Below are 15,860 nucleotides of genomic sequence, written 5' to 3'. Positions count from 1 at the left end.
ATGTAGGCTTTCCGCCATTTTCCCCAGAATGTCGCTGCCAGGTGTTGGATGAGTTTCCATTGGCTTTTTATGATATCTCTTGGCCCAAATTCAAGTTCATGGACGAAATGTCCTCCTGGTTTTTGGGTTAGGAGGGTAGCAGGAGTGAGTATGCAGGGGTCATTTGGGTCTTTAGATACTTCTATGAGAGGTCTGACATTGATGAGAGAGGTGACCTCTGCTAGGAAAGTAATAAGCAGTTCATGAGTCAACTTCTGTTTGTGTTCCAGCAATATGGAGCCGAAAAGTTTTTTTGTCATGCCGATCATCCTTTCTCAAGCCCCTTCCATGTGGGGAGCATGGGGAGAATTGAACAATTAGGCAGCACCTAGTGTTACTCTAGGTTGGATTCTATACCTAGCTCCCTGCAGGCTCTTATGAAGTTGGTATCATGACAGAGCATATGTTCTTAGCTGGTCCTCTAATAGAAAAAAAAAAAAACAGAGTGCAGGTCTCTGAATGGACCTGGAAGTTATGCTGACAAAAGGGATAACATTACACTCCCCAAAGTGGAACCTTACCACTGGATAAACTTTAGTGTTATACCTAGGAGCATTTTAAAAGGCAACAAAGAACCAATTTTCTGGGGGGTTTTTCACAACCAGTGCTCTGGTCCCCACTTCACCCCAATTGAAATGAATGGATCTCATCTTGAAGAAGCACTCTGGCTTGACAAGTTTCTAGAACTGACCTTCACTCTGGATTTGAAATGAAAGTCTTACATCAAATCTGTTGTTAAGGTCGCTGGAAAAATAGTTGGATCATTCTACCACAATCCTCCAGTGGCTTTTGGACCTTGATAAGTAATAAATAAAAATAAATAAATAAACTCCAACAAACATTAAATGTAAAAATTATTCATTTTATGTAAGAATTAATTAATTACAGTAATAGGTCACTTCCATTCAAACTTTTTCATGTGCAACAAAATAGAACTGGTAATTTCCTGAACATCTCGATTTTGTCCATAATAATCCACAAAATCTCCGTTTGGATCTAGCAGATACATTATTATTGTGTGATCCACCTGGAAAATAATTAAAGTGAAAGAATTAGATATATATATATATATATATATATATATATTTTTTTTTTTTTTTAAATAATTTTTACAATCAAAATTAAACTGTGCTGATTAGGATAGATTTTTATCTTACTACTAATAAAAAAATAAAAAAAAAATTCTTATAAACTCCAAAGCTATTCATCAGTCACTAAAAAATTTAGCATAAAGCATCCTTGGCATACTAGATGGATCAAAATCATGCTACTGACACTGTTAATAAGTTAAAAACTATCAATCAAAATATGGCCTGATATGCTTTCAACAAGCATGTCATTGCAGGGTCACAGTTAAAATATTAGAGACAAAGTAGGGACTAAGTACCCTGACTGACTTCAATGTGAAGAAAGAAGGACACCTTTCCTTCGACACCGATTTAACCTTCACCTTCGTACACACATTGGCTGTGTAAACAAATATTGTGACAAGAAAACTTTTTAAAACCAAACTTTGTATTGATATATATTTTTTGAATGATAATAAAATAAATAATCAAAATAAAAAAAAAATAAAATAAAGTCTTTCCTTTCTTTTCAGATTAATGAATGCTCCCTGGAACGTGGTGCGTACAACATTGGAACCAATGCGCATTTAGCTATGGGGGCCTCACTCATGTACGTCCACTCAATCTTTTTATAATTTATAAACACTTTTTGTGTTAGCTATTACTCTTAAATTTCTTGGACCTATTAAAATTGCTGGAGTTGACAAAGTAGGTAATAAGTACCCTGACTGACTTCCCTGGAAAGAAAGAAAAAAGGACACCTTTCCTTCGACACCGGTTTAACCTATTCTTCACACACACATTGGCTCTGTAAACAAATATCGTGACAAGAAAACTTTTAAAAACCAAACTTTGAATTGATATATATTTTTTTAAATGATAATAAAAACAAGTTATATTATTATGTTGCGACAATAAAACTTTAAAACCAAACTTTAGATTTTGTTTTTTAATAATAATAAAACGAGTTATATCATTTACTCGCGGCCTAGATGGATTTTTCTGTAGAATGCGTCAAGGTTCAAAAGAGAGCCGCCAGCCTAATAGATTCCAAACTGTCATCTAAGCTTTAGCCTGTCCCATCGACGAAATGTTGCATCCCTCTGTCTGTTTTACAAGTATTTTAATGGTAGATACTCCGACAAACTACAAACCCTTGTACACCCTATTATAATAGTTTTCTCCCCAGAACCACTAGACTTTGGAATTCCCTTCCGGGTTCCTGCTTCCCCAACTGTACTGACATGCAGAAGTTCAAGTGTAATGTGAACAGACATCTTGTTGTTCAACTCTCTACATAGTATCCCTGCAACTTATATCCCAGATAGTAGCCCCCTACATCAAAATGGTACTGTGCCTTGTTTGGAGTAAAAATATAATAAAATAAATAAAAAAATTTTTAAATAACTTTTTACAAAACATTTTGTGGGGGAACAAAATTTTTCCCTACATTAAAAATCAACGTAAGAATTGAGAACTTAGGATTCTGATCTCTCCTGTCTGCAGTCAGTTAAGGAGAAACAAGCGAGATTTGAAAATTACATTATTACCTTATAACTTTTATTTTTTTATAAAGATGAGGTGTAGTATCACAACGTACAAATCTTTTTATAACTTATTTTCTATAGAAAACAACTTTGCTATTTGCTTACCTCCCCACAAGGGCAAAAAACTAACGGTTATAAAAGGATTTCTAAATAAATCATGTATTTTATTAATATTGATTATTATCAGGACACTGTCAGTGATCAACAAAGAAGAAATCCTTCTTGACTGAGGTAATTTTATCAAAATGACATAATAATCAATAATAAAATACATAATTTTATTTAAAAATGTTTTTCTAACATTTATTTTTATTAATAAAAAAAAAACAAAAAAACTTTGCTATTTGCTTGCCTCCCCCACAAGGGCAAAGTTAAATACAAGGTAAGTTTTTAATGTAAGGAGCAAAACATATTTAAACATCACACACCTGAACATTAATAAACAATTTATGGCGATTCCACTCAGCGTTCTAAATTCTTACATTGGTTTTTAATGTACGGAAAATCCTCCTACCAGCAAAATGTTTTGTAAAAAGTTACGTAAATATATAAATGTGCTCTACAAAAAAATCAGTCCTGGTCAGAAGTAAATAATATTTGTTTTATTATTATTTAACAAAAAAAAAAAAAAAAAAAAAAAAAAAAAGCAATTTAAAGTTTGTTTGAAAAAATTTTATTTTCATGGTACAATAATATAACTCGTTTTAAAAAATATATATAAATAGAAAGTTTGGTCTAAAATGCTTTATCCTCGCAATATAAGATAATTATTTCTTTTTTTTAATTATTTAAAAAAAAAAAAAATGCAATACAAAATTTGGTTTACAAAAGCTTTGTGCAATAATATAATTCGTTTTTATTATTATTTCAAAAAATATATAGCAATACAAATTTCGTTTAAAAAGTTTTCTTGCTGTGATATTTGTTTACAGCGCCAATGTGTGCGAACTGCGAAGGTGAGAGTCAAACTTTGTTGAGGGAGAGGTATCGTTTTTTCTTCACAGTGAAGTCAGTCAGAGTCCTTATTCCCTACTTGGTCTAATATTACCATTGCTACCATTCGTAATAACAATCAACATAGGTTAAGAACTATTGGCCGGAATTGCACTAAGTGTTGCATAAAGAGTTTTCGGGGATAAAAAAAAATTAATATTGTGATTTGCATCATGAAATATGAATGAAAAATAAAGAGATTTGGATTATTCTGACCACTATTCTCATTTTGGTTATTATTTTCACGTTTCAATGCAACATCCACGTTTTTTCAGATCTATCATTTCAAACCTGGTAAGCTTAAATTCGAACCTTGGTAAATTTAAGGGTTCAATTCCAAATGCCATAAATGGCATTTGGAATTGAACCCTTAAATTTAATCTACAAGGCAGAGAATTTCCCTTTTAACTCCATATATGATCAAAAAGATAAACTATCTAATTTTATAAGACAAAGTAAACATTATGAATAAAGAAAAATGGTGGATAGTACGGACTCTTAAAATCATGTACATGTTGAGCAACAATGAATTCCAAAGTAGACCTAGTATAGAATTAGATACAATATAAATACAAAGTATTATAAATAACAGATTAGAACCTAAAATTGTAATACAAGTAATGGTAATATATATATATATATATATATATATATATATATATATATATATATATATATATATATATACTGTGTGGTGCTTGTGTCAAAGAACCCCATCAAAGTGCTTCATTATAAAGAAAAATTCAATATAAGGGCATAATATTTTAAAAATTTTACAGAAGATTAGAAAAACATTGGTACTGTCAATAATAAATAAATAATTTGCAAGTTAAAAATAAAAACGTGCAGTCGTCATTTCCGGGAAGAACAGATAAAAAACAGGCTGAAGATAGTCCAATATTTCTCGACCATAAACTGGTTCCTCTGTATTGGATTTGAAGCCAGCGGTACAAATATTTTTCTGACCTATAAATTTTTTTAAATATATATAACAGAGTGCTATGAAAATATATATGGTAATTAAGCTCTACAGAATTTTCAGCATTTCATCCTCGTAAAACTCGGCAAGCTAAAAATGCATGGAATTCATGTTACTGAGTGTTTTTATGTATTCATATGGTGTTTAGTTAAACTAAATCAGAACCAAAAAAACGTCTGTCTCAATATCTTTGCATCAATACATGCATAATACTAAGGGAGATAATTCAGTATACATTTAACATGTACAAATAACTTACAATATAGTCGTTATCTTCATCCTTTGGTCCAACACTGTAATAGACTCTGTACGCCCGAGTAGCTTCGTTAACTTTCTCCTTGTCACCTGTTAATCCGATCAGTTTTGGAGAAAATTCTAAAAGGAAAAGTTTATTTAAAAAAAAAAAATTTTAAACAGTTTAAATTTTATATTTGCAGCTCATATACAATTTTAAAATTATTTCAACACAAAATGAATCGATACTATATTAGCAAAAAGACCTGATCAGCAGATTAAATTAGGTAACTTATATCCTACTGCACCTTGTCCACAGCACTATATTTTTTTTTAATTATTTTGTTTCGTTTTTCATTTTGGGGGAAAGTTACTACTACCACTGCCTGTTTATCATCACTTGTTTCCCTCAAGTTCGAGGGTTGGACTTTGGGTCATCGAATTAGTCGAATGGCTTCTCTCCATTTAATTTAATCCATTGCCAACGCTTCTGTTTGCCTACAATTTTTTAGGTCCTGTTGGATTTTTTCAATCTATCTAGGTTGACCACTTGGACAGGTTCCGAAAACATCAAAATTAATGATTTTTCTTGGTCGCTTATCAACTGTCACGTGTTGGATGTGGCCAAACCATCTTGATCTATTCCAGCTCGGGATCTCATCTGCCGAATTGAGGTCAAGCCTGGATCTCAGCCCACTGAGAGAGGTTCTATCAGAAAGCTTTCATTTGATTGTTTTGTTTTATGGCATATCAACCCTTTTTGGGGTTATTCAATGCTGAATCCAGTTATTTTGGAAATAGTATTCATGTTGCATCCAGTTATTTTGTAAAGGTTTTTATTATTCAAAATTTTTGTATCTTCAATCGATAGTTTGTAGTGTTTGATTTGGTTGTTTTATAGTGGATTTTATAGTTTTTTTTCCCTGACCTGCAGAACATGAATGAGTTTTGCAATGAGAGAGGGAAAAGGGTTACAGTATTAATGTTTGGTACATTGTATGTTAGGAAACCAGTCAGGAAGTGGGGGAGATAGAAAGAAAAAGGGGAAATAAGAAGGAAAAGGGGAAAAGGTGGGTTGTTGTTTTTGTTTTTGCTGAACATAAGTTTTGCAAAAGAAGCAGAAAAACAAAAAGCATCAATGTTAGATGCATTTCATCTCAGGAAGCCAATATCTTCAGACAGCCTGATCTGGTAGTACCAGCAGAAAGCTTTGAGGATCACTGTGAGTTAGTCTAGTAATGTCCTCAACTGTAACAAGCCATCTCACTAGCAGACAGGAAAACGCTTCTGACACAGGTCTTGCAAGAATAACGTCTATTGTGTAATGAGATGCCTCTGAAAGTGACGATTGAAGGAAAGTCTCTAAATTTATCTCATTCAGAACAGTTTCTCTCAATTGCAGAAGTGAAGTTTTGTCTTGCAGTCTGCTCTTGATACCAAACCATGATTTAAGCATCCAATCTTGCAGGAGGAGCAGGGGATGGAATTGTTAACAACACCCTTTTTATATGCACCACAAGGATACCTGCATTTGGCAACCAGTTTTAGAGTATCATGTTAACTGCAGAGTATTTTGGTTTTACTCATGTTTATTCTGAGACGCTAAGCTTCAAACTGTTATTTCCATATACTAAGCTTGTGGAAGAGTCTATCCATCGATTCAGTACTGATGACAAGATCGTTTACATAAAGCAGTTCCCATGGACAACCTGTGTGGAACTCCTCAGACAAAGCTTCCATAACAATGACAAAGAGAAGAGTGCTGATTACAGAACTTTGATGCACCCAACCTTTACATTAAATTCAGGCCTGTATTGACCGTTCACTCCAACAAACGGCATTCGCATACATGACCATTAAGTACAACCCATTCTTCCACACCAAGCTTTCGCATGACCCACCACAGAACAGATAGAGTTTTGCAAAGGAAAAAGAAAAAAAAGAAACAACATCAATGTTTGGTGCAACAACATCAATGTTTGGTGCATTTTAAGGCTAGGAAGCCTTTATCTTCAGAAATCTTGATCTGGTAGCAGTTGCTATATTAAGAGAAAAGGAAGTGAGATTACAAAAATATTGTGCTGGACATCCATGAGTAGCACAAACATTTTATTTTCTAATTTCAAATTTAAAAATTACAGAAATAATAAAATGGTAAAAATGGGGTTCAGGGCTGAGAGGAGTACAGAATCAAGGTTCCCGTTGGTGGATAACATCAGATGTTTCTGATCATAAATTATACAATAGAATTTTTTTTTAATAATAATAATAAAGCAAGAAAACATTTATTTGTAGATTATAGTAACATCAGATGCTTCTGATCATAAATTATACAATAGAATTTTTTTTAATAATAATAATAATAATAAAGCAAGAAAACATTTATTTGTAGATTATAGTAACATCAGATGCTTCTGATCATAAATTATACAATAGAATTTTTTTTAATAATAATAATAATAATAATAAAGCAAGAAAACATTTATTTGTAGATTATAGTGACAATTACTGAAATATATCTTATCTATATTTTAACTAGCAAGGCTTCTCTGCATTGCCCGAGACAAAAGTGTAAACTATTTCTATTGAAAACTTCTATCTACCTTCCTCTCTTCAACCCCTTCTCTCTCCTCCACTCAACCCATTCCTATCTGGCTGGACACACACACACACACACACAATGCCTACTTGACACTATGCCCGACTGTCTAACATCCCTCTGTACAGGAATTTGTCAGGACAATCCGACATGTGGATGATTTTCCTTACAAATAAAACTTGATTAAATTTTTAAAATAGCAGAAACTTTGCATACATAAAATTGAGCGTAATAGTGAAATAAAACCAATCATCTAGTAAAAAAAAAACATAAAAAATGAATAATTAATTAATGCTTGTTTTTCAAAGGAATATGCAAATTAATTAACCTTCATGCAGTCACTCATATATCCATGATATATTAAGAAATATGCTTTAATAATTTTTAAATAGAAAAAGTGGGTTTTTATATCAATGTCAGAGTAAGAAAAAAAATTTAACTTTATAGGTTTATAGATGATCGTTTTTTTTTTAAATTTATATATATGTAATGGGAACTTTTTAGCAATCCAATAAAACCAAGAATGATGGAAGAAAAATATTTCATTTATTTATTGAAATCTTAAAGAATGATATTTAAGAAACAATGATGGAGTTTTCATTTAAAAAAAAAAATATGTCCTGTAGATTGTGTCTTCCTGTACGAATGGTTCTTAGAAATTTGCTGTTGAGATTTCTCATCAACTGCTGCAACATGTCTGTTTTAATTTATCCAGAGTTCTTAATTGAGTTGTGTAAGCTTTACTCTTGAGATAGCTCCATAAAAAAAAAAAAAAATGAAAAATAATCACAAACAGAAAAATCTGGCGACTTAGAAGGTCAGGCAACATAACCAAATTTTGTAATCATATGATTACCAAACAATTCTCAGAGCCTTCAATGATTAGTGTGATGATTCAATGAGTAGTGTATGATGTTGCTTAATCCTGATCCATGGTTTCTAAAATGGCGAAATGTTTACTTGCTCAAGGTCATCAAAGTCACTATCTCATAGTGTTGCCATTTGTTCACATCTAGCAATATGTACTTTAAAAATTCCCATTTTGGGGGGGAGAGTGGGTTACGTGTATTAGTGAAATAGTGACTAGGTTGTCCACATTTTCTTATTGGGAAAGTGGTATTTTCTACTGTAGAGCCCTATATTTAACAACTGTCCTGTTTTTAAATCTCTGAAACAGCTCCATGGTAAACAGCTGATGATACCAGTTTTCTATTTAAGATAAATTAATGTTTCTTTTTTCTTTCCACTGTTATATTCCCCTTGTTAAATTCTCCTTTGTATTCCTGATTTTTCTAGCAGTAAGTTGGCTTATGCAATTGCTAAGTCTGCGATATGTTAAACTTAGTTAATATCCATAGAAATTTAAACTGCATTTGATTATATATATTTTTTATAAAATACTCAAAGTTTCCAAACACACACACATGAGAGAGAATATTTATAAAACCAGCAGTTCAGCCCTATGTACTGTTCATAACTTTATGTGTATATATATTAAAAAGTTTGCCAGACAACCTACATCTAAAGTGTTTAGACCCAAAATTGGCAGAGGAGTTTGGTAGACTCTGCAAAGGTCAACTCTTTCAACTTTGACCCCTTGGCGGACAAATTTTCGCCCAAAAACTGATTATAAAGCTTGCTGCATGTCTGAATACCCTTTATGTAAAATTTCAAATGTTTAGCCCCAAAATTGGCTGAATAGTTTGCTAGAGACCACAAATCTTTTGAACTTTTACCCCTTGGCAGTCAAATTTTCGGCCAAAAACCAATTAAAAAGCTTGCCCTATGTCTTATTACACTTTATGTAAAATTTCAAATGTTTAGACAAAAAGTTGGCTGAGTAATTTGATAGAGATCGCAGAAGTCAAATTTTTTTTTTAAACTTTGACCCCAATTTTGATCCCTTAACATTTGTTTTGGGCTCAAATTAAATTAAAAAGTTTGATCCATGTCCAAGTAACCTATATCTAAAATTTTAAGTGTTTAGATCAAAAATTGACGGAAGGGTTTGGTAGAGTTTTCAAAGGTCAAATCGTTGAACTTGACCCCTTGACAGCCAAATTTATGGCCGAAAACCGATTAAAAAGATTTTCCCAAATCTCAATACTCCTTATGTCGAATCTCGAGTCTGTAGACTGAAAATTGACAGAATAGTTTGGTAGGGAAATATACACACACACACACACACACACACACACACACACACACACACACAGATAGGCAATTTCACTTTTAAAGGTATATAGATTAATAAAGTTGAAACTTATTTTCTTCAATTATTTGTAGAATTTCTACATGCTCAGTTAGTACATATAGCAGTACATTTTTTCTGTAATGAAAAATACAGTGTTTGACAGTTTTTTTCTTAATAATATTTATTGTGGATCATTTCTATGTGAGTATGTTTCTTCATATAGAAAAAATGTTGAAATGATCCTTCTCATAAAATTTAAAGCAATTAAAAAACAAAACACACACACAATTAATAACAATCTATTTAAAACGAGTTACATTTACCTAGTGTTGCCATGGTGGAAAATATTTCCAAATTGCAAGTTTGGAGAAAAATAATTCAAAATAGTTCATGAATCAAATTCTGAAAGTGGTTGACAGAATAACTGAGCAGCAAACAAAAAGTCAGATAAGCAAAGATGAAACACAGTTTGGTTTTATTCCTGGGAAAAGTAACAATTGTGCAATATTTATCCTCAGACAAATGCAAGGGAAGTAACTTGGTAAGAAGAACATATTTTGCTTTTGTGGATTTGGCCAAAGCTTTTGATAGACTGCCAAGAGAAGTTACCTGTGGATTTTATGTGAAAACCTTCGTTCAGTCTCAAAAGACAATGGATACCCCCTGTAAGGGTAGCTGTGTGTGTAATTGTGAGGCAAAGCTTGCGCAATTTCAACCATACTTCCCGGAATCGTCACTGCTTGAATCCAATGGCAAAGGGAAGTCCAAAACGACTGGAAACAATGCCAAGATAAGCAGAGAGCATATATAGCATCTGGAATTCCCAAATGCTCATCCATCTTAGTACTGACCAGGCTCAATGTTGCTTAGCTTCAATGATCTAATGGGAACTGGTGTGTCAATGTAATTATGCCGTATGTGGGTTTTGCGTAAACTAAGGACAAACAAGTGGTTTGTGAAAGTTGTTCAAGCAATATACAGAAGTGTTCAAAGTTGTATTGGAATTAACAGCACATTTAATGACAGTTTAAATGTTAAATTAGCAATACATCAGATTTCTGTAGTTTGTTGCTTTTCATTTGTTGCTTAGAAGCATCATTCAGAGAGTTGTCCGGAAGAGATACTGTACGCAGATAATTTAGTACTTGCTTGTGAAAAAATTGCATAATGTTATGTCAGAATTTACAGCATATTTAGTGCCATCTTTAATTTTAAAAAGTAATACATCAAAGTTGTGTAATAAGTCTGTTGTTTTTCATTTGTCTTGGAAGCATTGTCCATGAGAGATGCTGTATATGTAAACTAGGAGCAAACAAATGGTTGGTGAAAGTTGTTCAAGCAATATACAGAAATGCTTGATGTTGTGTTATAATTAACAGTGACAGTTTTTAAGTTAATGTACAAAGTTAAATAAAGTACAACAGGTTTCTGTATTGAGTACAAAGTCATTTATATCTTAGCATCATCCAGGGAGTTTCATATGGATTGTACGAAGGAAAAGCTGTGTGCTGATGATTTAGTAGCTTCTGTGAAACAATGGAAGGTCTACTTGTTAAATTAATGATTTGAAGGAATGCTAAAGGTTTGTGAAAGGATATTACTAAGAGTAAAGTCGTGATCTGGTTGGAAAGATGTTGGATATAGGGATGTGGCGATGTACATTTGAAAGCAAATGTGCGCATAAACACAAATTCCAGATGGAGTTGACCTATATTTTTGGTCCCATAAAAATGACCGGATTTGTAATCGAAACAAAAACAAAAACTGTTTACATTCCAAGGTCAGAAGTTATGAATTGTGCAATGCAAAATAGAAAACAAGAATATAATATCTTGATGTTTACAATTCCAGGAATGTCGATTTTTTACTATATAAAAGAAAAGAAAAATAAACAGAAAAAGGAGAGAGAAAATACAACGGTGAGCGTAATTTGACATCTTGACAGCTCTTCATCAGTGAGCCACATACCAACCAACCAACCTCTTACAACTGATGTTTCTCTCTCTCTTTGTCAATGAACAAGAAGCTTAATTGTACTTAAAAAATACTTTGAAATCTGTCTTCCTGCTAATTTTGAGAATAGTGACAAAAGATTTGTCAGTGTGTATATATTATATAAATTATATATACATTAAACAACAAAGACTCATTTAACCCCGCCGGAATCTATATTATAATTCTTCTAGTCTGTCTGCATGTCTGTTCCATTTTTTCTCAAAAACTATTGTGCTGATTTAGCTAGAATTTTGTATGGACCTTTTTATAAGATGCAACAAACGAAGTATTATGGTATCTGTTCAATGCACAGTTAGAGATTAGTATTTAATACAAAAAATAAGCACAAATTTAACCACATTCAAAACCATCAATTTAACCAAAAATACTCAATTGAAGTCAATGGGCTATAATTTTTGCCAGTTTTTAACAGGCTAAAAAATCTAGTATTACCATATTTTTTTATTAATGTAAGTTCAGATTGGAGTCACACTGAATCCAATAACATAAGCGCATCTTATGTAGTTTGGAACTTTTAGTCAGATATAAAATTATAAGTTTCATTTATATAGAGTGAGCCAAAAGTAGGTTGACAGCATTTTGAATAGGTTTATGTATCAGTTATATTAATGCAATTCTTTATGATTATGAAATATTTTTTTTACTGTTTTTTTTACTTTTGAATTACTCTGTATAATAGATTTCTTTCTCTGGACTTCTCCAATTATTTCAAAACTAAACTTACCGTTAACATAATTCTTTATAGCTTCCACAGAATCTCGTTCCGGGTCAACAGTAATGAACAATGGAGTTATAGTCCTTGCTTGACGAGATTCATCTGTGAAAAAAAACAAAAAAAAACAATTTTATTATTAAACTAAAAATAATGGGTTGTATGATTGATTTTTATAAATTCAATCTATTCAGTTAACAAAATTTTTTTTTTTCTTTCTGGAATGCCATTTTTCCTTGCTTACTAAAAATCTATATTATATTTCTCTTAATCTGTCTGTCCATTACACTTTTTCTTGGTAACTACTGGGCCCATCTCTGGCTGAAATTTTGTATAGACCTTTGTTATAAGGTGCAGCGAACTAAATATTATGGTATCCACTCGATGCACAGTTAAGGATTAATAGGGATCAGTATTCAATGCAAAAATGAGCACACATTTAACCATATTAAACCATCAACTTAACATAAACCACACATTCTAAGTCATTGGGCTATAACTTCTTTACGTTTTAAACCAGCTACAAAGTCTAATCGTTTCATATTCCTATTCTTTAAATCCTTATTTTGTGTAGCAACTATGTTGACATCAGTGTGTAATAAACCTCTGAGTAGAGGAGTTCTTAGATTTTTGTTTGTATTTGAAATGTACGATCAAGCAGAACACTACTGACATACTTCATGTCTTAAGTGAACTACTGTGAGGCTTTGGAGCATTGATGAGGTACACACTTTGAAGCATTTCAGATGACTGACAACAGGTAACATGGTGACCTTTACAGTAATACTGAAAATTTTATCTACTAGACTGCAGCTAGGATTGTTTTGCTATGACATTTCGTCATTGACAACATCTCAAACATTCAAGCGTAAAGGTAAGAAATGTATTGTACACTGCCATTCTCGCATGTTTTTATTTTTACAAGACATCACTTACCAAGGCCATAAGACCATTCAAGGATAAGGGTTAATATGTGTATGATGGTCATTGACACAACAGCATAATGGTCATTAATAATTTGATTATTTAAGTGAATGGCTCAACAAAATCTTGAAAGATAACTATGTTGTAATTAGTAAGAAAGCAAGCCAGCAGAATAGAGTTCCACAGATAGGCAGTTCTAAGAAAGAAGCTTTGTCCATGGAATTTGCATTTAAGTTTATGCACAGACGGAGAGAGGGGGGAAATTGTTGATAATACTTGTAGCTAGACGAATGTTTTTTTTGTGAAAGTTTGATGGGAGGGGGACCATAGACTGAAGCTCAGATGAGCACTTGCCATAAAAATAATGATAAAGCAGAAACAGGCTCGCAATGTCTCTTCTGTGGAAAAGAGATGGAAAGGAGGAAAAAAGAGCATCATCTACTAGGTTGTCCTCAACGGTCGTACATCTAAACAATATGATAGAAATGTGGGTGTTCTCACGAGTCGATCCTTGGATCTTTATTATTCTTGATATTCATTGACCTCCCTGATAAAATTGTCTCTGAGATGGACATATTTACTGATGACACCATGCTCTATAACAAGCACGAGGGTAAAACGAATGAACACATATCTAAGGAAATGGTGGAAACCCTAGAGGAAGGCCTCCAGTCTGTAATGGAATGGGGACAAAAATGGATGGTAACATTTACTGCTGCCAAGACTAAGCTAGTTTCTTTTTAATAATTACAAGAAACCTTCTTAACCACCAATAGCTATCATTACCGATACATTACCTGAAAGCACTTCGTTCAAACTCCTCGGCTTAATGTTCACATGGAACATGAATTGGAATGAATACATCGAAAGCATTGCCAAGGCTGCTGCAAAGAAGGTGGGCTCTCTCTACCGTGCTAGAAAGTTACTTACACCAGGAAGTATTCTGTACCTCTACAAGGCCACCATTCACCCATGTATGGAGTATTGTTGTCACATTTGGACTGGTGCATCTGCTACTAGTTTCTAACTCCTGGACAGAGTTCAAAAGAGAGTTGTCAACCTAATAGGTCCTGAAATGTCAGCGAGGCTTCAACCTCTCTCTCATCAACAAAATGTTGCATCCCTTTCCTGTTTTACAAGTATTTTAATGGTAGATGCTCCAACGAACTACAAGCCCTTGTACCCCCTTGACGTAAATATCCCCGAAAAACCCAACAAGCAGCAAAATCCCACCCCTTCACAGTAGAGATCCTCAGATGCCAGAAAGCTTTCTACTCTAATAGTTTCTTCCCCAGACCTGCTAGACTGGAGTTCCCTTCCAGGTTCCTGTTTCCCCAACTGTACTGACATGCAAAAATTCAAGTGTAATGTAAACAGTCATCTTGTTGCTTAACTCTCTACATAGTGTCCTTGCAATTGTGTCCCAGATAGTAGCCTCCTACATCAAAGTGGCAGTGTGCCTTATTTGGGGTGAAAATGCAATTAAAAAAAAAAAAGTTTCAAAGCCAGTTTAGAACTCTGTCAAGGCAGGATAGGATATCCAAGCAGTTCCTCTCCATATGTGGCAGCAGTACTCCATTATAGGACGTATTTGGTACTTGCACTCGTAGAGGATTGCACCTTGGAGGAGATACCTTCTGGAGCAATAGAATGATCCAAGCATTTTTTCAGCTATTTTGGCAACAGATTTGATGTAAGTTTTCCATTTCAAGTCAAAGGTGAAGGTCACTTCGAGAAGCTTGTTAAAGAAGGCCGCTTCTTTAAGACAAAAGACCATTGGAGCCCAATGGGGATCAAAGTGTTGGTAGTGAAAAGATATAATTAAATCCCCCCCTTTTGCGTCATTGCACTACATGCTCAAAGTCGGAGGAGAGAACTTTGAAAAATCTTGGTCTTTGTTGTTTTTTGAAGTGTTGCATTAGATGGTAGTGTCATCTGCGTATATGTTGACGAATGAGCTTAGAATGTGATTTGATGGAGATAAGGAAGAGAGTTGGCCTTAGGACGGATCCTTTAGATGAATCAGCAGTGATATTTTGAGTATCAGACTTTTGCCCACTGACAACTTCTCATATAAACCTATCAGAGGAATAGCTGAGAAGGCATTTCCAGATATTCCATTTGATGGAATTCCTGCATTCTGTAAAATTGTTGACAGCTGCCTAAAGACTTTCGACATGGTGAATTAACATGGTCTTATAGTCATGTACATTCACTCATTGGAATCAATAATAGATGAAATAATGAATTAAAAGGTTCTTCTCCAGAATTCTCGCTGTATTAAAAAACAAAAATAAAGAAAAATCTGTAAGATGTATGTATCCATGACAAAACAAAAATATCATATTCCAAAAATCATATGTATTAATCAGGTTCTTTTATATAAGTAAATCAAATTTTATGAGTATTTGTGTAGTGACCGTCTTACTCAACATTTATTTCTTTTTTAATCTCAAGAAACAAGGGAGATAACTCCACAATAATTTATACTAACTAGATTTATGTTGTAATGTATTAATCACTTAAAAATGATTTTCTTTATAAAAATAAATTTTT

At 33.1% G+C, this 15,860-nt stretch overlaps 1 protein-coding gene across 2 annotated transcripts in view; it reads right to left on the bottom strand.

Annotated features, from left to right (window-relative positions):
• Positions 1 to 880: 880 nt before the first annotated feature.
• Positions 881 to 15,860, bottom strand: part of LOC145269907 (cytochrome c oxidase assembly factor SCO1-like) — a 59,765-nt gene continuing 44,785 nt past the window's right edge. For both annotated transcript variants that reach the window (XM_080125642.1, XM_080125644.1), the window contains exons 6-8: positions 12,393 to 12,485; positions 4,885 to 5,000; positions 881 to 1,066 (exon numbers count right to left, since the gene is read on the bottom strand). In XM_080125642.1, coding sequence (XP_079981768.1) covers positions 935 to 1,066; positions 4,885 to 5,000; positions 12,393 to 12,485 — 341 coding nt within the window. In that variant the 3' untranslated portion in view covers positions 881 to 934. The remainder of the gene's footprint in view (positions 1,067 to 4,884; positions 5,001 to 12,392; positions 12,486 to 15,860) is intronic.

The sequence above is a fragment of the Euprymna scolopes genome, chromosome 4, assembly GCF_053919585.1.
Source record: "Euprymna scolopes isolate OS-2025 chromosome 4, ASM5391958v1, whole genome shotgun sequence".
Classification (NCBI taxonomy): domain Eukaryota; kingdom Metazoa; phylum Mollusca; class Cephalopoda; order Sepiida; family Sepiolidae; genus Euprymna; species Euprymna scolopes.
The sequence above is the reverse complement of the archived record's forward strand: the minus strand, read 5'-3'. Positions and strand labels throughout refer to the sequence as shown.